Genomic DNA, 24,078 nt, shown 5'->3' with positions numbered 1-24,078 from the left:
AAACATAAAATGTCGAAACAGAAACAGGAAGAAATAGAAAATTTGAGCAGACTGATAACCAGCCAAGGAACTGAATCAGTAATCAAAAAACTCGCAACAAACAGAAGTCCAAGACCAGAAGGCTTCATAGGTAATTTCTACCAAACATTTAAAAAAGAGTTAATACCTGTTTTTCTCAAACTATTCCAAAAAATAGAAGAGGAAGGAAAACCTCTATAGTCATTTTATGAGGCCAACATCATTCTGATACCAAAACCAGATAAAGAGGGCACCTGGGTGGCTCAGTTGGTTAAGCGACTGCCTTCGGCTCAGGTCATGATCCTGGAGTCCCGGGATCGAGTCCTGCATCGGGCTCCCTGCTCAGCGGGGAGTCTGCTTCTCCCTCTCCCCCCTCTTGTGCTCTCTCACTCTCTCTCTCTCAAATAAATAAATAAAATCTTTAAAAAAAAAGAAAAGAAAAAACCAGATAAAGACACCACTAAAAAAGATCTACAAGCCAATATCCCTGATGAACATGGATGCAAAAATCCTCAGTAAAATACTAGGGGCACCTGGGTAGCTCAGCTGGCTAAGTGTCCAACTCTTAACTTCAGCTCAGGTCATGATCTCAGACTTGTGAGATCAAGCCTCGCATCAGGCTTCTTGGTCAGCATGGAGTCGGCTTGGGATCCTCTGCCCCTCCTACTTGTGCACATTCGTGTGCGCATGCACACGCTCTTGCTCTCTCTCTCAAATAATAAAATAAATAAGTCTTTTTTAAAAAATCCTCAGTAGGGGTACCTGGGTGGCCCAGTAGGTTAAGTGTCTGCTTAATTATTACCTGAAAGTAATATTACACTGTATGTTAACTAACTGGAATTAAAATAGAAACCAGATTTTTAAAAGACCATCTATAGTATGATTCTGTTTATGTGTAATTCTGAAAAATGCAAATTAATCTATAGTGACAGAAAGCAGATCAGTGGTTGCCTGGGGACAGGGTTTGGAGAGAGATGGATTGCAAAGGGACACAAGGAAAGTTTTGAAATGATGAAATGTTATCTAGGTTGTGATGATAGTTTCACATGTTTTAAATATATGTCAAAACTTAAAGACCCCACTGAAAAGGAGAATTACAGACCAATATCCCTGATGAACATGGATGCAGAAATTCTTACCAAGATCCTAGTAATAAGATCCAACAGTACATTAAAAGGCTTATTGACCACGACCAAGTGGGATTTATTCCTGGGCCACAAGGGTGGTTCAACATCCGCAAACTAATCAATGTTATACACCACATTAATAAAGGAAAGGACAGTGGTGCCTGGGTGGCTCAGTCGTTAAGCTTCTGCCTTCGGCTCAGGTCATGATCCCAGGGTCCTGGGATCGAGTCCCACATCGGGCTCCCTCCTCATCGGGGAGCCTGCTTCTCCCTCTCCCTCTGCCTGCTGCGAGAGAGGGAACACAAGCAGGAGGAGTGGGAGAGGGAGAAGCAGGCTTCCCGCGGAGCAGGGAGCCGGATGCGGAGCTCAATCCCAGGACCCTGGGATCACACCTGAGCCGAAGGCAGACGCTCAACCGACTGAGCCACCCAGGTGCCCTTCATCTAGGATTTTTAACTTTCATACTTATTTTATTAAAATCTAAAGTTAACTGATACTGTCCCCTTTCCTTACATAATATAAGAACTTTAGGGCACTGTAACTCCTCTTACCCTCTTTTACCTTCTCCTAACTCATGATATTATTTTTATGTTTCAAAATTTTTATTTTAATCTGACAATTTGTTAGTATTGTTTTATGTAATAAATGTTCACTTAGATCAAGCCATACATGACTGTAGACTTTTTATTTCCTTCTTACAACTCAGATATGCCGGGGCGCCTGGGTGGCTCAGTAGTTTAGCATCTGCCTTTGGCTCAGGTCATGATCCCAGGGTCCTGGGATTGAGCCCCACATCGGGCTCCCTGCTCAGCGAGAAGCCTGAATCTCCCTCTCCCACTCCCCCTGCTTGTGTTCCCTCTCTCACTGTGTCTCTCTCTGTCAAATAAATAAATAAAATCTTTAAAAACAAAAAACAAAAAAAAAACTCAGATATGCCATCTGGGTTCATTTACCTTCTGCCTAAAGGATATCCTTTAGTATTCACTTAGGGAAGTCCGTGGTAGCATATTTGAAGTTTTCATTTGTTCAAAAATGTTTTTATTTTGTTGTCAGTTTTATTTTATTTTACTTTAAAGTTTATTTATTTATTTATTTTTTAGTAATCTCTACAGCCAGTGTAGGGTTCAAACTCACAACCCTGAGATCAAGAATCACATGCTGTCCTGAGTGAGCCAGCCAGGCACCCCTGCTGTCAGCTTTAAAAGATATTTTTCCTACCATAGAGTTCTAGATATTTCTAGATATAAAATATATATCTAGGTATATTTATTGTTCTTTTCATTCAGTGTATTAAATCATTTGATGATGTCTGGTTTTCATTTTTCTCTTAGAAAGTCAGCTGAATCAACCTAACTACTATTTTCTTCATCTTTGAGGTCTTGTAGTTTCATTGTAAAGTGTCTGTTTAAGGATTTATTCACTCTGATTAGAGCTTCCTTGGGCTTCTTGATTTGATGGATTGTTGCCTTTTATTGGTTCTAGAAATTGTCTTTTCATGTAGTTCCCCTTCTCATTGTTTTTTTCTTACTTTGTAGAACTTTGATTTGACCTGTTATACCCTCTTACTCTGTTCTGAGTGTCTCAAATTTTTTTTCATATTTACTATTTCTTTACCTCTCTAAGATGCATTCTGAATAATTCCTTAGGGCCTAACTTTGATTTCACAAATGGTCTCTAATCTGTTGTTAATCTAATCTGTTGTTAAATTTGTCCAGTAATTTAGAGTTTAATAATTGTGTTTTTCATTTCTAGAAATCTTTTGTTCTTTTTTTTTAAGTGTCTTCCTGCCCTACAGATATTTTTTGGCATATCTTTTATTTCTTCAGGTGTACTATTTAAAGATTTTATTTATGTATTTGAGAGAGAGAATGAGATAGAGAGAGCATGAGAGGGGGGAGGGTCAGAGGGAGAAGCAGACTCCCTGCTGAGCAGGGAGCCCGATGCAGGACTCGATCCCGGGACTCCAGGATCATGACCTGAGCCGAAGGCAGTCGCTTAACCAACTGAGCCACCCGGGCACCCCAGGTGTACTATTTAAAATCTTCATCTGAGGGGCGCCTGGGTGGCTTAGTCGTTAAGCGTCTGCCTTTAGCTCAGGTCATGGTCCCAGGGCTCTCGCTGTGTCTCTCTCTGTCAAATAAATAAATAAAATCTTTAAAAAAAATAATAAAATAAAATCTTCATCTGATAATTCCTATGTCTGAAATCATAGCATTGTGATTTGTATCTCTATTAGATTTTTTCTTTTCTCTCTCTCTTTTTCTTTCTTTCTTTCTTTCAATGAGGTATTCATTTTACTTAGAGAATTAATTACATGAGTTCTTTGAGGCTTGGGATCGTGGTATGCTCCTCTAGGGAGAATTTGTCTGAAACATTAAAGGCTCTGTGTTTGGGACCATTTCAGTCTAAATCCACAACTTTATTAATTTTATTTTGGACTCCTAAGAAATACAAATTTGAGCTGCAAATTGGCAGAGCTTGCTTTTGGTTAGAACTTTACAGAAACTTTTTTGTCCCTTCTTTGCTGGACACAAAGGCACCTTTTCTTGCAGTCTTCTCTGAGGGTGAGATGGGTAGGTTATTTAGGCATACACTTTTAGATCAATGCCGTAAAGGTCACCTATTGACTTTCTTCCTTGGGCCAATCCTTGAATTTGCATCTTGTCTACTACCCGACGAGGCTGGTAAAACCAAAGCTTAATTTTTTGGGGTTAGGTTTTTGACCTGGTTATTCTTTATCATCTTGTCAGCTCTTTGAATTTTTTTTTAAAGATCTTTTTACTCTTTCATCGGGCATTTTCTGCATTAAGGTTGGTCTATATTATTTCATCTGCCACTGTATTCACATTTTAAAAAAACACCGTGGTTGTGCTTTTTTTTTTTTTTTTTTTGGTAGTACACACTCTTCATAGTATTTTAAATGGCTCTGTAGGTTGGATAGTGACTCATGAGTTATTTAATCATTCTCCAATTTGGACATTAAGCTATTTTCTTTAGGGTTTTGCTATTATAAATATTACTGATAAACTGATTTCATTGGTAAAAATGTTAACAATTTTTATTGCCTTAATTTCTGTTGTGGTGGTACATTTTCCAAATTTAAATATCCTTGGTCATTCAGATCTTGAGCCTTTTTCATAAAGGTTTGTATAATATTTTCATAAAGATATTAACTCATTGTCTTTAAAGGTTACTTCGCTAAAATGCTTCTGTTTCTGCTTGAGGAGTATATATTAATGGAAACTATCAATGATTCTTTTGTCAAATTTTAACAAATGTTCTTATTCATCATATTTTATTTGGAAGAAATTACTTAAAATTTATCCCTGTTAATTGTTTCCCAATTTTTTTTATTCATTGCTGTTTAGCGTTCTGTAGTACTTACTTCAAATTTTTTCATTATTTTTCTAAAACCTTCTACTAGTCTTCTGCCTCACAACCTTGCAATCCCCCCGTAGCCATCTCTATTAGTTTTTTTGTGTTTTAAAAATAGCTTCTTGGGGCGCCTCGGTGGCTCGGTCGGTTAGGCGTCTGCCTTCAGCTCAGAGCATGATCTCAGGGTCCTGGGATAGAGTCCCGCGTTGGGCTCCCTGCTAAGCAGGGAGCCTGCTTCTCCCTCTGCCTCTCTCTTTCTCGCTCTCTGTCAAATGAATAAATAAAATCTTTAAAAAAAAAAAAAAGATACCTTCTTGCCCCCCCCCCGCCCATCTCAGTGGTTTACAGCAATTAACATTTATTTCGTTCACACTGCTGACATTTATGCAGCTGTGAATCCGTTCTTGCAGCAGCCTTTCACGTGTATTTCACGTGTATCCAGGGCTCAGGCTGAAAGTGTCACCCCATTTGAGAAGTGACATTCTTGCGGCAGAGAGTAAAAAAGGAGAGCTGATGTAAACCCATAGTGCCTCTTGAAGCTTCTGTATAGAGAGGTGGTATATATCATATCTGTTTGTGTACTCATATGATTAAGTGCAGTGGGAATTGCATAAAAGTGTGTGGCACTGGGGGCGCCTGGGTGGCTCAGTTGGTTAGGCATCCAGCTCTTGATTTCGACTTAGGTCATAATCTCAGGGCTGTGAGCTCCATGCTGTGGGTGTAGCCTGCTTAGGATTCTCTCTCCCTCTCTCTTTCTTTTAAATAAAAAAAAAAAAAAAGTGTACTGCAAGTCATAGTACTAGCCAGAGTATATTATGGAAGGGACAAGTAAATACTTGTCAACAGTAATACAATCTGCTCTATCTCTCATGTTTAACTTTCTGGCGCAAATTTTTGTAATTACTTGTATCCATATTGAAGTTTCTTTGTGAAGTCTTCCTTTATGCCTTAAACATAGTTATTTCTGTTTTAAAAATGAATCATTTTATCTGTGATCTTGAACGTACTTGAATGTAAGTTTATCAGGGACAGATTCTTGTCTGCTTTGTTCAGTGCTTCCTCAGCACTAGAAAAATGCTAGACTCACAATGTTTTTTCAGTAAATGTTATGTTTCCCTTCTTATTTCATCACTTATTCTGTCACTTATCTCATTTTTTCTATCTTCATTCACTGGCAGTTCTCCTTGCTAGCTCTATTCCTGATGTCTCTTAATGACTATATATTTTTTTTAATTATTTTAATAAATCACAACTATGTACTTAACAAATTCTGTTAACTTTTTAATGAAGAGAATAAACTTTTTGAGCTATTTATTTATTTATTTATTTTAAGATTTTATTTATTTATTCATGAGAGACAGAGAGAGAGAGAGGCAGAGGGAGAAGCAGGCTCCCAAGGAGCAGGGAGCCTGATGCAGGACCCATGACCTGAGCCGAAGGCAGACGCTTAACCATCTGAGCCACCCAGGCGCCCACTTTTTGAGCTTTTAACTCCTCTGGAGAATATAGCCTACATATTTCTTCCCATAAAATGCTTATCACCCTCTCATTAAAAAGAGAAAAACAGGGCGCCTGGGTGGCTCAGTCGTTGAGCAATGCTTCCGGCTCAGGTCATGATCCCAGGGTCCTGGGATCGAGCCCCGCTTCGGGCTTCCTGCTCAGCAAGGAGCGTGCTTCTCCCTCTCCCACTCCCCCTGCTTGTGTTTCCTTTCTCGCTGTGTCTCTCTCTGTCAAATTAAATAAATAAAATACTTTAAAAAAGAGAGAGAGAAAAACAACCCTCCCCTTTACTCTTAAAATCTGACTTCTCACTATTGCTCTAAAATTTCTTTACTTTTTGCATTTCTCATTCTCTTTGACTTCTTTTGAGCCCCTACCCCCTTAAACGCTATTCCTCTAGATCCTGAGGATTTATAATTCACTGTTCTGTTTTTTCTTTCTAAGGCTGTTCTCTTTTCTTAGAATGTTCTTCCTTCCTCTACCTCTTAAGTGTACTAATACTCCCAGGTTCTATTTTTAACTCTCTCCATTTTTTTGTCTTCTATTGTATGTGTGTGTTTATTTTTTAGAGAGGGTACATGCGCGAGGGGGGGGGGAGCAGGGAGGAGGAGGAGAGGGAGAGGGCGAGAGAGAATCTTAAGTATCCACGTCCAACATGTGGGGCTGGATCTCATGACCCTGAGATCTTGACCTGAGCTAAAATCACGAGTCGGACCCTTAACTGACTGAACCACCCAGGCGCCCTGTCTTCTGTCATTTTTAGTGGAACTCTCATTCATATAGTTTTCACATTTGTTTCTACATAGATGATTTACAAATCTGTCTTAAAACTAGTTTTTCTGAGTTTGCCTTATTTCCACTTGTGTCTTACCATCACCGCAACTTTGACATGTCCAAAACCAAATTGTTTCCTACTAGTATTGATTCCTCCCCTTGGAACTAACTCCTGTTTTTGTTGCTGGTGCATAGTCACCAGGCTTCTGAAAGGAAAGGGAAGAATACCAGCATTTGTTTAGCATCTGGGATACACTAAGCACTGTGCCTTTCGATTACATAATGTCTAGCTCAGGTTTTATCTCCTGATAAACCTCCAAACAATCATGGTGGATCCTCTGTGATCCCTTCTTAGACCACTTACAGTACATTTGTGTTTAAACCACTAGATCCTCGGGCGCCTGGGTGGCTCAGTCGGTTAAGCGACTGCCTTCGTCTCAGGTCATGATCTCAGGGTCCTGGGATCAAGCCCTGCATCGGGCTCCCTGCTCCGCGGGAAGCCTGCTTCTCCCTCTCCCACTCCCCCTGCTTGTGTTCCCTCTCTCGCTGTGTCTCCCTGTGTCACATAAATAAATAAAATCTTTAAAAAAACAAAAAACAAACCACTAGATCCTCAGTATATGAATCTCCTATAATTAATACTTTTAGTTTGTAAGCCTTTCAAAAACAAAGATTTTTTTTTTTTTTTTTGAAGAAAAAGGTTTTGGGTTTTTTTTTACTATTTTTTTTAACAATGTCTTATTTGTTTCAGGGGTACAGGTCTGTGATTCATCAGTCTTACACAATTTCACAGCGCTCACCATAGCACATACCCTCCCCAATGTCCATCACCCAGGAACCCCATCCCTCCCACCCCCTCCACTCCAGCAACCCTCAGTTTGTTTCATATTTCTTTTCATCAAAACAGTACTCCCTAGGTACAGTACATTTTAATAAGTATTTGACAGTTTTCACAGAGAAACAGTGCTCTCAATAAGGGCATGAATCTCAACCTCAGTAATAAAACTAAATAAATGAAAATGAAATAACTGATAACACAAAGCTAAGTAACAGCTAAGCTGGACTCTTGAACCTTGCACCCAGTTGAAAGGGGTTAGCATCTAGAAGGGGCAGGGGCTCTTTACTTATACATTAAGGATCACCTGTTCACCTGTTGAAAAAATCTTAACTCCATAACAATATCTCTTTATCAATAATATACTATCGTAAAGCTTTTTTTATATTGCTTTGATAACCATATTTATAGAGGTAGAATTATTTACTTTAGCTTCTCTTCCCCATTAGGTGCACCAGGTATAATTTCTTCACCCTATGCAGGGGCTGCTGGATTCGCCCCAGCCATTGGATTTCATCAAGCTACAGGTGATTTTTTTTTTTAAGTTGAATTTGAAATGGTTTTATAATGATGTGTATGTTCTAGGAACTTATCAAGATGAAAAATAGCACCATACTTGAACAGGATTTACAATAAAAGCATTATGTATATCAGCGAGCTTATCAAGATGAAAAACAGCACCATACTTGAAGGATTTACAATAAAAGCATTATGTATATCAACCATAGAAGTGGCTCATTGTATGATGCACAGCTTCCTTGTCTTTACAAATAATTCCCTGTGGTTCCATCCTCAACCCCCAAGTTCTAGTATATATTCTGCATCATGTATACTGTTGGTATAGATTACTATAGGTTGAATGTATTAATTAACCTCACGTTTGCCTTTTAGATTCTTGTATAAAATGTATGAACTGCTTCTTTGCTGACAAGCTTATCAGTTGCACATTGGACAGACCTGTATCTCACTTACATTTGTGTTCTTAATGCCTTTGATGGCATTCAGTACATACTATGCAGTCAATAAATACTTGAATTATTTTTTTTTTAAGATTTTATTCATTTATTTGAGAGAGGGAGAGAGAGAAAAAGAGCATGACCCGGGGGAAGGGGCAGAGGGAGAGGGGGACGCAGACTCTGCACTGAACAGGGAACACGATGCGGGGCTCAATCCCAGGACCCCAAGACAACGACCTGAGCCAAAGGCAGACACCCAATAGACTGAGCGACCTAGGTACTCCGATAAATACTTGAATTAATAAATATTTACTATGCAACATATTTGTAAATCCTTTCTTATGTCACTGATGGGTTCAGAGGATTGCCATAGAGTATACATGCTGCTTATTTTAAGGGATATATATTTTTTAGCTAATAGAGTTAACTAAGAGATAGCAGTTGGTTAATATTTTGATAATGACTTTCTCACTTTTCCAAATAGTAAGCAAAATGAATTTGATCATAACTTAAGGAAAAGAAAAACATTTCTTTATGGTTTTCTCTCCAGTGCCTAAAGAAAACACTGAGGTTGGTGATTAGAAGAGTGATACAGTGTTAATCCTGGTGTACATATTACATTTCCAGTTTCCAGCTGATTAATGAATATAACTCTACTTTAAATTGCAACATAGCTGCTTTCTGTCACTAATCTTTATATTTCTATCCTTCCAATTTTGGGAATTTTAAGTACTCTCTCTTTGATGGAGAGGGTGACGTTTGACTAAAAGGGAAAGAGTAATAAGGTTGACGTTTAAGTTTTATGTTTTTGGTGGTTTTAAGACATCTTAATGTATGTTTAATTAAATGAATATTCTACTTAGTCCATTAAAATGAAGGCATTATACATTATTTTTATTTATTTGAAGCTCCCCAAAGTTTAACTGATAAACATTTGGAAGTAGTGATATAGGGTTTCCTTCATTTTAGATAGTTCTTTTTGACACACACTATGTATAAATCAGTATAGATGTTAAGAAAGAAAAAAATGCATAAAGGGGACTCCTGAGTTGATAAGACGTAAGCTTTAGTAGGGGGATAGATACACACACATATGTACATACATGCATATGTGCTTCACACCCTATGGCATAGCCAGGTTGTACTGTTGGTAATATATAATAAACTTACAGAAGTTACTCAGAAGTTGCAGAGTTGGATTAGAGGGGCATGGGAAGAGGCCATGTGAAGGACCACTGAATATAGATTTCATGGAAAAGTATCCAGCCTGAGAAAGTGGTCTGCAGAGTTTTAAAACTCAGCAAGATGATTGTAGTAAGGACCTTATTAGATTATCAAGCAGAATAGTTTGAATGTAAACTATATTGCAGCTTAATTATTTGATTTGTGGCAAAATGGCCAGACCCTGTAATAAGGAATTTTGAGCTTAAAGAATCAATAAATAACATAAGGAACTTGTTCATTTTACATAAACTAGAGATTTTACTTTAGTTACGCTGAGAACACAAATGGTGGGACTTTCTGAAAAAGTGTGCTATTTTAGCATAGTGTGTAGTGTCAGTATTCCAGTATTATAGAATTTGAAATAATTCTGGAATATCTGAGGGAATAGAAAGCTCTGAAAATTCTTGCTACAGAAGAATATTGAACTCTATAAATCAGTTGTTCGTGGTTATAATATTTATATAGCACTTTATAAAGTTACAGAATGTTTTTCTTATGTAGAATGTTATGTATTCTGCATTCCTGTTTTAGGTATACAATTCCGTAATTTTTAGTAAATTTACAGAGTTGTGCTGCTATTGCCACAGTCCACTTGTAGAACATGTAATACTTCCTAGTCATAAGTATGATTTCTGCTGAGGGCTTTTTTTTTTTTAATATATCTGATTTTATGGTAGAAACGAAATGAAAAATTGTATCTACCGTAAGGGATGGTATCTAGGGATGTGCTAGAATGTATCTCTTTCAAGAAATGGAATACTTACAGTTGATATACCCTCCAAAAGCCTCATGGCTTTAAGACCAGTGAATTCTGTTGCTCTGCAAAACGTTGTGTTACAAATAATAGAGTACTGCAATTGCTGGGTCGTATGGTATCTCTCTTTTCAACTTTTTGAGGAACCTCCATACTGTTTTCCAGAGTGGCTGCACCAGCTTAAAAAAAAAAGAAGATAGCAGGAGGGGAAGAATGAAGGGGGGGAAATCGGAGGGGGAGACGAACCATGAGAGAGTATGGACTCTGAGAAACAAACTGAGGGTTCTAGAGGGGAGGGGGGTGGGAGGATGGGTTAGCCTGGTGATGGGTATTAAAGAGGGCACGTTCTGCATGGAGCACTGGGTGTTATACACGAACAATGAATCATGGAACCCTATATCAAAAACTAATGATGTACTGTATGGTGATTAACATAACATAATAAAATAAAAACAAATAATAGAGTACTGAGTATGATGATGTCAAAGAATAAGGAACTTGACTCCTAGATTGACTCTGTAGGGCAGGAAACTGGCCTTTGATATCCTTATGGTAGCTTTGACACATTTTCTTCTATATTTTTGCTTTCATCTTCATTTATTTACTTAAGATCTATCCAGTGTTGTAATTCCCCAGATAACCAGTGTATGAAATGCTTTTGATGTTTTAAAAAGGATTATCAGTCCCAGCTGTTCCTGGAGCTCTGGGCCCTCTCACAATCACATCCTCTGCTGTCACTGGAAGAATGGCCATTCCTGGGGCTGGTGCTTTACCAGGAAATTCTGTTCTGCTTGTCACCAATCTCAATCCTGATGTGAGTTGAGAAAATTTCTATAATTTTAGTCTTCGAGGAGGAGGTATAGTACTTTCTGGTCTAGGGTTGTATTCAAATGAAAATGTTTGTTTCAAGGATTTTTTTATTTTAAAGATTTTATTTATCTATTTGACAGAGAGAGACACAGCAAGAGAGGGAACACAAGCAGGGGGAGTGGGAGAGTGAGAAGCAGGCTTCCCACTGAGCAGGGAGCCTGATGCGGGGCTCGATCCCAGGACCCTGGGATCATGACCTGAGCCAAAGGCAGATGCTTAATGGACTAAGCCACCCAGGCACCCCTGTTTCAAGGATTTTTATTAAAGTTCATCACTTAGTATATATAGGAGAATATAAAATCAATGCTTTAAAGTCAACTGCTGTTTTTACGAGTAAACTTCTTTTAAATTTTTACTTAGGCACTTATATTTTGTGTTATCCTTTTCAAACAGCTTATCACACCACATGGGCTTTTTATCCTGTTTGGTAAGTTCTTTGCTGTTTTTGATGTCTGTGATTTAACCTATTTCACCATTCAGTAATATTTATCAATTATCTCTATTTGCCAAGTAGTGGGTTTGACGCTGAGGATAGAGTAGGAAATAAGACTAAGTAAGTAATTATAGTTACAATAAAGTTTTATAAAAAGGGAAATAGAGATTGTAATGGGAACATGGAGCTGGGAGACCTAACTTAGCTGAGGGAATCAAAGGTGGTGTACAAAAGAAATGATACTTAAGCTGAGTTGTGAAAAATGAGTAAGCATTAGCCAGGCAGAAGGGCGAATGTCCTTTCCCAGATACTAGCAATGGGTGAGAGAGCTCCTGGAACGTGGAAGTGAAGGAAGCCCCCCCAGTGGAAAATGTAGGGGAGATATGTTGAAGCTGGACAGATGAATATGGGCAAGGTCATGAAGAGCTTTGTAAACTAAATTAAGGAGCTTGATTTTTAACCTAAAAACAGTGGGAAACCACTGAACAGTTTTAAGCAGGGAAGAGGCCTAATGAAATCAGGTTTTAAAAAATGAGATTCAGATTTTAAAAAGTTTCCAGACTTTCTAATAGTGTTCTTCTCTCAGTTAGAAATAAATTTTTAGCATGTACTCATAATTTATATATGATTATTTATAAACTTTATCCATTTTTTACTGTACAGTATAATAGCACAAATAAATATAAGAGCAACAAAATAAGTAATATCCAGCATTTTAAAGATTTTTATTGATGAAAATTTTCATAAAAAACATTAACAGTGAAAAGTATGATTTAACATGCTTCATTATTTTCAAAAATAATGAAAAATAATCTTTCCCATTTTGATTTAGTATTTCCGGATCTGATTCCAAATTCAGTTTATTTTAGTACTTGATCTTAATGGTTGTCAAAACTAAAAAAGATAGCTCATAAAGTTAAGCGATTTAAGTGGAAATATTTCACTGTCACTGTGCCTAATTATGATACTAATTTTTCAGTCTAATCCACTTATTTTCGTTGTACTTTGCCTAGAGAAGTTCCATTTTTTTCCTCTTGTTAAATTGGTTGATGTTGAAAACTGTTGCATTAGAATATTTTTTTAACAAATTGGGTTAAAACTCACTGGTACTCTTTATTTGAAAGTTTTATTAGGATGGAAAATTGTTTCAAAATTTTGAGTCTATAATAGGTTTTTTAAACAGTCTTTTTGAGATATGATTTATAGTCATACAGTTCACCTACTTTAGGTATATAAATCATTGATTTTTAGTAAATTTACATTGTTGTACAGTCATTACCACAGTCCAGTTTTAGAACATTTTCATCACCCCACAGAGATCCTTCATACTCACTGGAGTTACTATGAAAGTTTTTATTCATAACACATTCATGTAATTTTCAATAACAAAATTAGGTATTAATGATAAATTTTCACATGTCTCTTTAATAGCTAAAGTACATTTCTTTCTAAAAGTAGTTAATTTCTTACTCATTTAAAAAAAATAGCACCCTCAGCTTGAAGAACAAATTGTATGTGTTATTTTTTAAAGAATATCTATTTTAGCCACTCGTCGTTTCTAAGAAGGACAGCATGTTTGGAATACTGGTCTTTTTGTTTTAAATTTTAAAAGTACCATTCATCTCTAAGTTCAGTTGCCCTTAGGTGCTTTCCCACAAGATAACGAGCACTCTTTTGTGTGCCTCGAAGATTTTCAGTTATTCTCTCATCACATTACAAAGTATGGTCATGGTGCTACTTACTTAAGAGTCTTATTTTTATTATATTGGTGATACCCTCTAGCATATAAACTGCAATATATTTTGATATACTGAATTTTAAAAAGAGAATACTCTTCTTATTGTAGAAACTTCTCCCTGTAATTTCATGTATATATTAAAAATTAGTAAGATGTAGTTTTTATATTGGCTTATATAAACAAATCAGTATAAATAGGAGTTTGATTATTTCCCCCTACACCCCAATGAATCATTTTGCCAGTCCTTTGAAATATGGGATCCACTTTGGAAAAGACAGAAATAGAAAAATTGGTTGTATTGAGGTCAGTTAGGAGGCTATTAGGATAGTCCAGGTGTGAAATGATGATGGTGGCTTTGATGGTAATGAGGATGGGAAGAAGCAGACAAATGTAAGAGGTAATTTAGGCCATAAAATGGGTACTGGTGATTGATTGGATGTAAAAGTTTAAGGAAAGGGAGAAATTAAAAGATGACTCCCAGGTGTCTCACTGGAGCAAGTATGTGGATGATGGTAATATTTATTAGCAGAGTTAGTGAATACTGGAAGCGGGGAGAGGAAAGGGGAGATGAATCTGTTTGGGACATACTAAATTTGAAGTGTTTATGGGACATCCAAGTGAAAAGGGTTGAGTAGATTAATAGATGTGAAACAGAAGAGATACAAATTTGGGCTCATATGTGTAGAATTGCCCAGAGAATATATATAATATGAGACAAGAAGCCTTCTTAAAATGTATTCATAAAATTAAACATTACACAGGAATTAAAATTTTTAATAAAGTTTTGTTTTTTCTTTTCAATTAGGAGTATATGGTGATGTACATCGAGTGAAGATTATGTTTAATAAGAAAGAAAATGCCTTGGTTCAGATGGCAGATGCGAGTCAAGCTCAGCTAGGTACTAATGATTAATAGTAATGATAATCTGCCCCTTTTGTATGTGAATTTTCCTATAAAATAAATTTATAGGTAATAGGAATACGATTTTACTGAAGAGTACCTCCTTATGCAAGTGTCTTCATTATTATTTGGACCTGCTTATAGTTTAAGATTTAAAAATATTTATTACTCTTTGAAGTCTGAAGTTCATTCATCTATTTGAACCTGTTGTTGATGTTTAGAACTTTGACTCTAGGGTTTTTCCATTAAGTATAAACTAATAAATGTGCCTTGTTTTATTTAATTTTTTTTGTTGTTTGTTTTTCTTCCAAATTAAGTTTTATACTATTTCATGGCTTAAAAGTTTGGGCAAGCTTCATAATGATGGTGCAAGAAAATGGCATTCCATGGCCTTATTGTTCATTCTTACAGTGGCTGTTAAAAATATTACTACTCAGATTTTTTTATTAAAAAAAAATAATAATGTGTTCCCAAGGGGCATCTGGCTGGCTCTGTTGGTAGAACATGCAATTCTTGATCTCAAGTTTGTGAGTTCAAGCCCCATGTTAGGCACTTAAAAAAAAAAAAGTGTTGCTTGAGATTAAACTACCTTTATTCAGTTAACCATTTCCTGAGCACTTGCTATGTTCTGTGCACTATGGAACTGTCTAGCACTCTGCTAAGAAAATAGTTATTTTTTGTTTAAGATTGCCTCTCTTTCATTATAGTCAAGTAAAGTCACTTAATACATTTCTGTATGTAAGATTTTTTGAATTTAAAACCATTTTAACCCTCAGAACTGACAGTATAATTTCAAATGACTAAATAAAAGGAATTTGTGATAATTTAGACAAATTTTACAGTGACTCTTAATACCCAAAATTTATTTTTTTCCTCTGCACCAGCAATGAACCACCTAAGTGGACAGAGACTTTATGGAAAAGTACTTCGTGCTACACTGTCCAAACATCAGGCAGTTCAGCTTCCTCGAGAGGGACAAGAAGACCAAGGTCTGACCAAGGATTTTAGCAATAGTCCTTTGCATCGCTTTAAAAAACCTGGCTCTAAAAACTTCCAGAATATCTTTCCACCATCAGCTACTCTGCATCTTTCCAACATTCCGTATGTACCTAATTATTTATTATTCATTTAGATGATTAATTATGTTTTGGGAGAGGTAGAAACTCTGAAATTATTCTGATGTAGCAGTTGTCCTAGTCACTTAGATGGTTTATTTGCCATCATGTCTTAAGGTTCTATCTCTAGTCATACACTCCAAAAGTGAAAGGTAACAATTTCTTTCCAAATAGGGAATTAGCAACTAGTTATCTCTCAGTTTTAAAAGGGCATGAAAATAAGTTTGTGTCGGGGCACCTGGGTGGCTCCGTGGTTGGGCATCTGACTCTTGGCTCAGGTCATGATCGTAGGGTCCTGGGATTGAGCCCTGCATCAGGCTCCACACTCAGTGGGGAGTCTGCTTGTCTCCTTCTCTCTTCCCCTCCCTCAGCTCACACACTCTCTCTCTCTAAAATAAATAAATAAATAAATCTTTTTTAAAGAAAAGTTTGTGCAGAAATATTCCATTGGTACATACTTGTTCATCTCTTTGTATAGAAGTAAAGGATTAAATTAATTTTTAAAAAAAGAAGGATTAACCAACATAGCAAAATCACATACTTTGTATCTAAATAAAAATATGGGAAAAGTGGACTCTCTAGTATTTATCAACAAGTTGCAAAGCCATTTATATATTAATTACTTAAAAGCTAAAAATTACTTTATTGTGACCACTCTGTGTTAAGCAGTGTTGTAGTAGACTTGTTCTTTACTCATCTTCTAACTCAGGAATTAACAAACTATAGCCCACCAGTCAAATCCATCTGTTTTTATATGGCCTGTGAACTAAAATTGATTTTTACATTTTTAAATGGTCGTGGGCGGGGGGGAGAAAATCAAAAGCAAAGAATTTTGTGATTTTAGAAAATTATATAAAATTCAGATTTCACCTTCCAAAAATAGTTTCATGGAAGATAACCACACTCATTCATTTACATAGTTCTGGCTGCTTTTGAGCTACAACAGCAAAGCTGAATAGTTGCAACAGAGACTCTGTGACCATCAAAGCTTAAGATACTTACTGTGTGGCCCTTTATAGAAAGCATCATGCAGTCCTTGTTCTAATTCTTGATATCCTTGACCTTTGAAGATGGCAGTTGTGTATAACTTAATCTAATTCATGAAGGAGTAATGAACTTTGGAAGGGGTGGGGTAAAAGCTGTGGGGTATGGTTGTATATGCCCATGTGTGTGTGGAAATTTAAAGACTGAGGGAATGGAGAAAGGGTAAAATTCTAGAACATTATTTAGAATGAGAATGGGGATGAATAGGAATAGAAAATAATCACTCAAAATAATGTGCATTGCTCGGGCTGCCAGCTGGTCTCTGGTTACGCTACCTGAAGGAACCTTGAATCTGAATTGGGCAATGGCTCAAACCTCATTCCAGCCAGGAAACTAGAGGAGTCGCTGAAGGAAAAACTCGAGATTACATGGATCTAGAAATGGAGCAGCTCATTACTATGGAGTCAGGTAGAAGGACAACATACTTAGATACGAGACAGGCTCCTGTCATTGTTACCTTCTTAAATACATTATCTAGGGGCTGGTCTCAGGTTACAACCTGGAAAGGACATTAATATTTTTTGAACCATCCTCCAATTCCTGGGCACCATACTGGTAACTTACATGTGTTACCTCATTTAATCTCCGTATAATAACCTTTTTTTAATGTGGTGAAATACACATAACATAAAATTTATCTTTTTCACCATTTTTTAATGTGCTGTTCAGTGTACCTTCACATGAAGTGCATTCCTGTTGTACAGCCATCACAACTGTCATCTGCAGATTCTTGTCATTATCCCAAACCGAAGCTCTGTACCCATTAAACAGTAATTCCTCATTTTCCTCTCTACCCCAGTCCCTGGTAACCACTGTTCTCTGTCAATTCATGCATAGTAACCTTTGAAGTAAAGTCATTAGTTTCATTTATCAGTGAAACTGAGAGTCTCAGGTTAAGTACCTTACTCAAAGTCATATACCGATGAATGAGAAATAGAATGTGAACACAGATCCGTCTCCTTGCAGACTCATTGTTCTACTACACCATCCTTACTGGCAATCATATGAAATACAGTCTTCTTTCATCTCATAAGAAATTAGTGAAATAGGACAGCTGCTATGTTAGAATAATTTAGTCAGTTGACCCTCATGTGATAGGCCACTGTACTCGTTATCTACTGCTACATAACAGATCACCCCAGAACTTAACAGTTTAACAAAATAGTAAACGTTTATTATCTCATACTGTTACTCTGAGTCAGAATCCAGAAATGGCTTAGCTGGGTGTTTTTGACTAAGGATCTCTCATTAACTGGGGCTAGAGGATCCACTTCCCAAGTAGTTAACTTACTTACATACCTAGTTGTTGACAGGCAGCCTCAGTTCCTTGCCACACGGTCTTCTCCATATGGCTGCTTGAGCATCCCCATGAAATAGTAGCTGGTTTCTTCCAAAGTTAATGATTCAAGGAGGGCAGGGTGGGAATCACAATGTCTTTCAGCCTTAGAATTCAAACATGTCATTTCTACAGTACAGTAAAGGTTACAGAGGACATCTCTTCGTTATGGGAGAGGAGTATCTAAAGGCCTCAATATTAGGAGGCAATAATAATAGAGAGTCATCATAGAACCTGACTCCCACATACATGTATTCAGAATTACCCTAAAAGCCATCGAAAATGTAGAACTCTGGTGGTTGATAGCTAACAAGTCAGAACTGGGAGGTAACTTTGGTAATATTAGAAGTAGCTTTGGAAATACTAGAGTTAATTACTGAAATCAGTGATATGGGTAATTATCCCTTTAAAAGAAATACAGATAGATTTTCTTGTTCTTTATATACCTGCTCATATCTTACGCAAAAGATTTGAGACCAAATTACATTGTTTGAGGACATGTATGTGACAACCTTGAACATCTTTCAGGGCACTTCCAAATCGTGTCTTCATTGTATGGCTTTATTATCTTTGAAATGTGAGCTACTCTGGAGATTTGACAGTTGCAGCAGTTAATCTTTGGTTCATGGGAGAATTGGGGCTTAAGATAGTTGACACTCTCTGTGATGTTTTCACAGCCCTTCTGTTACAGTGGATGATCTGAAGAACCTTTTCACAGAAGCGGGATGTTCAGTGAAGGCTTTTAAATTCTTTCAGTAAGTCCATGCTTTCAAGAAATACATTAACATTATTTAATGTGTTAATGCAAATTTTTAAAGTAGTTTAATGAAGTCTTAGAGGGTTGGGGAGAATTGTAGGCAAAATTAATTCTATATACTTTTTATATCTTACCTTATTTTCAGGAAAGATCGCAAAATGGCACTCATTCAGTTGGGATCTGTGGAAGAAGCAATCCAGGCCCTCATTGAGCTTCATAACCATGACCTTGGAGAAAATCACCACCTCAGAGTTTCCTTCTCAAAATCTACAATCTGATTTTTCTGTGAATTTTTCTCCTAAGATTGGACCATAATTTCAGTAAAACCTTCAGACATAGACTGAAGCAGCTCAAGACCAATTCTGCCTCTTTCACAAAAGTAACTCTGGTTTGATATTCAAGTATATTCAGAAAATCAAGGGATGTTCTTTTTTTCCATTTTTCCCCCTTGCCAGTATGTGATCAAAGGTTTGTTTTTCCTTTGTACCATAGTTTCTATGAAAATAACCTTTAGGAAAAAAAAATCAGGAAAGGAATTTTTTTTCAATAATTTAATTCCCTGTATTAAATTGGATTTCAAGAGGACAGACTTTCTTTTAGTTTGGGTCCAGATCAGCCTTATACAACATTTCTAAAATCCTTTGTACTTTGGAAAAATTTAAACATATAGACTTTAAAAAAAAAAAACACAAGTTTTTAACTTGATGTTTCAGAAGTTCAACCCCTATAGGAAATTATGTTCACTTATAAATTACATTATTTGGCATATATTAATAGGTATACATAAACAGATTGGGTTGTATTGGAAGAAAATTTATAAACTTGCATGTTTTCCTTCAATGGTTTCTTTTTTTCCACTGTAAGACACTCCTTAGACTAGTACACACCTTCAATTTTTTAAGACTCTTTGGAGAAATGAAGTGTCTCAGTTGTCCCCAAGGAAATTAAATAGAATCCAAGATCTATTAAGGTGTCAAATTCATTATTAGTTTTATTAGGAAAAATCATGGTTTAAATTTCAAAATGACACTATTTGCTGAGTAATATGATCTTGGAAAATTTAAGAAGAAAAGTAATCTACTTACAACTACTTTTTTTATAATTGTTTTCAGAAAAAAAGTTTACAGTCTTAAGGAAAATATTCAGGTCTATCATATGGTTTGACAGATTTTTTAAAAGTTATTTTTGGTAAGGTCTTCTTTTAGAAAAAAATTAATCTCAAGGGTTTTTTGTACCACTATAATCTCTAATACTTATTCAGAATTACTGTGTATTTACTTAATTTCTTATTATGTGCCTTATTATGTGCTTATGATACAATAGGTTAGAATTTTATCTAAGTATCTTGAAAGCTATATCGTGGGCTTGGTGAGCATTTTGTTTTTTCTTTCCCTGTTTTGGTAAGGATTTTAAAGTTTTTTCATTGCAATTTTAAGTGGTTTTCAATAAGTAATAGTTTTTATTCAAATTTTTGGTGCTTTGGTGCAGAGATGGGGTGGGGAAGGGTGAATGGTTTGGGGACTATCTCAGTGCACACCTGTAGGCCTCTTCACATCGTGACCAATAATGGTCATGCAGTCATTGACAGAGCGTACCAGTTTGGGACTATAAAATGCAATCTCAGTTTCTGGATCTTGTCTAACCTTTATCACTCATTAGAATTTGTCTCAGGATTACTTGGTTTTTCTCAGTACTCAAGTGACATGCTTTTCTTTGTTAATGTAACATCATTACTGAGTGCCCACATACATGGAGTATGACAAGGTGGGCTCCTTTTTCAATACTCTGTCCCTCTCTATAGTTGAGTGTAAGAATATGTTTTAATGTTGCTTCAGTGATTCTATAATGTAAAATTCTTTCTTTTTAATGAGAAACTTTGCATTTGTTAATTATTTTTTTCAGTGCTTGATCCGATTTTTTTAAAATCAGAATTTGTCAAGGGGGTCATTTTTGTCCATCCCTTTTACAGTTTTCAGATCCTCAGAGTAGCTCATCTCACCTTTAAAAACAATATCTCAATTTCTTTCCTATATTCCAGCCATTAGTTTGAATGTTGGAAGATTTTCACAAAAAATTGGGAGACTACAGAAGATACTGTAGGTTCTTAAAAAGCAGAATTCACTCAACTCTGAGCAACAGGTAGTTGGTAGATAGAATAGGAAGGAGGACACTAAATTTAGAAACCTTTCAGATGACTCCATTTTAGCATTGACTGAATAGATAGGTATAATCATTTATATAGTTTTTATTTTTTTTCACTTAATGTGTTTTTACTAAAACACTTGAGTAAGGGGGGAGGAAAAAAAATTTTTTTTTTTTGGGAGAGAAATCTCCCAAAATTTGCTTCTTTTTTCCTAACATACAGGCACTATTATAATTGTCAGTGACACATTAAATTGGATTATTTTGTTCGCTTTGAGTTAGGAATTACTGTGTGATTTAATTCATGATTCTCATAACATTCAGTGTCAATGTAGCAGAAGGGAGATCATAATAGCATTGAATGTAATTTTGAAGTAGGGAATGGCCTTTAAATCTGAGAGAGAACATTTGAATCCTTTTTTTTTTTTATTCTTATGTTAATCCCCAACATTTGAATCCTTTTCAGGGAGGGTGTGTGTGTGTGTGTGTGTGTGTGTGTGTGTAGATAAATATATATACATACATGCACTCTTCTAATGTTGTACATACATATGCACAGTACATACATTTTAATTTATTGACAAAATCAAATTAAGATTTGGAAAAGTGAGATATTCTTATCTAAAATATTATGCTTGAAATCATCAATTTGTGTCTGAAATTAGCTGTAGTGCATGGATATTGTCCATATTGGGTTATTTGCTGTTTGAATTATAGAGGTCTACAGTATTTGTTTTGGCATAGTTTCTGTAAAAAGATTTAAAAATATCAGGGTAGTGGAAAAACTAGATCTTTGTACTTTTGTTTTGGCATGCATTTATTCAGTGTCTTCTGAACAATGTTTGTTTTCGCTGTTGAGCTGTCATAGTATCCTATTTTTAAGTTTATTTACTTTATTTTAAGGAGTATTGTCTTATCACTTTTTGGAAATGTCTTGACTTTTACACAAAGTATATATATTCAGGTCTTCAAAAAATAGCAGTACACGTTCAGCAGTAGCAATTTATGCCAAAAAGTTTTACTTTGAGATTTAAATAACTTGCATAGCAGTAAAATGTGTTTTGTGTGAGATAAAAACAGAAAAATGACCCAGTATCTTAATATCTTAATTGATAACTTACTGGAGAGTATCAGAATTCCCAATAGCTCCTATAGAATGACATAAATCGTTTAAGATTGGTAATCATTTATTTTTAGTAATGTTTCTGATTCTATTGTTAAAAGTTACAGATCTCACAATTTTTAGAGACAGAATTTCTGCCTGCTTAATTCCTTATGGGAGCAATGCCTTCTTTGGCTCCTCCTAGGATGGTGATCATTGGTTCTACTTCAGATGATAAAAAGTTAACTCTCATAAATGTCTCTGTTCATTTTCATACAAACATTTCAAAGCTGCTATGTCTTTAGGCAGTGAAATTTATATAGTGAATATATTATCATGTAATTTCTGTTCCCACTAAATATTTTTGGACAAAAGATGACAAACTCAAAAGTATGTGTCCGTCCCCTCCCCGCCCAGTGACTCACTTAAAAACCCTACATTTGCCAAACTATCAGTCTGTCTCTTCAAAAACCAATGTGTACTGCTATTTTTAAAACCAAAAAGACAGCATGACTATGCGTAAAAGCATTTTTCTTAGCCTTTCCTTTGTCTTGATCAGTTGTTAACAAGAATAAAACTGCCAGACTTAAGATATTCTATTGTGCTAAAAGAAATACAGTTTAGATTGCACAAAAGTTTTCCTTTAAAGAAAATAGAACTCAGCTGTCCTTCAAAAGAGCTGTGTTGTTATCTATAAGACTATTTGCAGTCTTTTTTCACAGCAAATTCTAAAAGTTAGTTATGAATGGTTTAAAAAGTAGAAAATTACTAAAAAGTTTGGGGGGTTTTATAAAGGGAGGAAAACAAAACAGGACCAAAGTTTATGTGCCTTCTTCAGTAGTCTTAATTGACCTTTTCTTCCTATTTGAGACTAAGGTAGTATCAGTATTCTGGTTTTCAGGAAATATGTACTATATAATTTTAAAAGAATGTTATCCCACGGACTATTCATACAAGCAAAGAATTGTAACTGTATAAATGAAGTCTCAGTTACAGTTTGCCTTTATCACATAATATTCATTCTACAGCATTTTGCAGGTCCAAGAATGAGCTGCTCTACATCTTTGTGGTAGTCATTTTAGTTTTTGTAACCTGAGGCATATGTTCCAGAGAACAGGGATATTTGTCTGGTCCAGTGACCTTGGTGATAATAGTCATGATTGAAAGCTGCTTATAGCAAGCTCAAGTCAGCACTGTAAACAGATTTTGTTGTGTTAATTTTCAGTTTTTGAACCTACGTAGTAGTTGTATTAACAGATATTTAAATAGATATTTTTGATGTCATTTAAAAAAAACAATATGCTCTGGCCTTTCCCCCCCCTTACCATTGTTACCCAGATCTTTTAAAAATTCATCCCACATCCAAAAAGTACTAATTATAGATTGCTGACCAAGCAAAGTTTTGCATCAAAATGTCACCTCATTGCTCTGACCAAAGACTTACTGTTCTGGTTTTAACTCCTCTCATTAAGCATTTTTTCCCAAGCTCCTTTCTGAAAGAAGACCCAGTGCAAAGCGGCCTTTACTTTCTATTTCCTATTGGTGAATAGACTACTTAGAGAAAATGGGAGTATAAATGTGAACAGAACGGATTAGGATGACAAGGGTTTGATGGGCATTTTCAGTACTGTATTTAAGAAAAACAAAAATAGCACAGCTAGGAGCCTCTGACATTGTCTTGTGTTTTATGTGGTCTGTTCATAAAATTCCCTTTTTCAGTTTGTAAGAATGTTCATCTAAAAGTAGAAAATGCTGTAAATATTTGTAACAACATTTTTTTTAACCAGGCCAAAAAAGGAAAAAAAAAAAGGTTTTTGGGAACAAGTTAACATATAAAGTGGTTTTATATAAAACATCAATTGTCTTGTATATTTTGATAAGCAGCAGTACCAGCTTTCATTTGTAACACAGTTTGTGGTGTTGGAAGAAAAGGATTCTGTGATTGTTTAAGTGAATTATGTTATAAATGCAAAGAGAAGATAAAATATTAAAAAACATATTTTCTAAATGCGTAGTGCATGGTTAATTCAAGGTTCTGTACTCTACAGTATATTCCATTTTCGTTCAGTTTGTATATT

General features: G+C 35.8%; 1 protein-coding gene across 11 annotated transcripts in view; it reads left to right on the top strand.

Moving 5' to 3' along the window:
• The window catches only part of PTBP3 (polypyrimidine tract binding protein 3), a 119,226-nt gene extending 95,218 nt beyond the window's left edge, over positions 1–24,008 (top strand). For all 11 annotated transcript variants that reach the window (XM_006744603.3, XM_031040501.2, XM_031040500.2 and 8 more), the window contains 7 exons: positions 8,079–8,156; positions 11,238–11,377; positions 11,827–11,860; positions 14,410–14,502; positions 15,389–15,605; positions 18,677–18,754; positions 18,902–24,008. In XM_006744603.3, coding sequence (XP_006744666.1) covers positions 8,079–8,156; positions 11,238–11,377; positions 11,827–11,860; positions 14,410–14,502; positions 15,389–15,605; positions 18,677–18,754; positions 18,902–19,034 — 773 coding nt within the window. In that variant the 3' untranslated portion in view covers positions 19,035–24,008. The remainder of the gene's footprint in view (positions 1–8,078; positions 8,157–11,237; positions 11,378–11,826; positions 11,861–14,409; positions 14,503–15,388; positions 15,606–18,676; positions 18,755–18,901) is intronic.
• The last annotated feature ends 70 nt before the right edge of the window (positions 24,009–24,078 follow it).

This window comes from Leptonychotes weddellii, chromosome 14 (genome assembly GCF_054177405.1).
Source record: "Leptonychotes weddellii isolate Sample4059 chromosome 14, ASM5417740v2, whole genome shotgun sequence".
Classification (NCBI taxonomy): domain Eukaryota; kingdom Metazoa; phylum Chordata; class Mammalia; order Carnivora; family Phocidae; genus Leptonychotes; species Leptonychotes weddellii.
The sequence above is the reverse complement of the archived record's forward strand: the minus strand, read 5'-3'. Positions and strand labels throughout refer to the sequence as shown.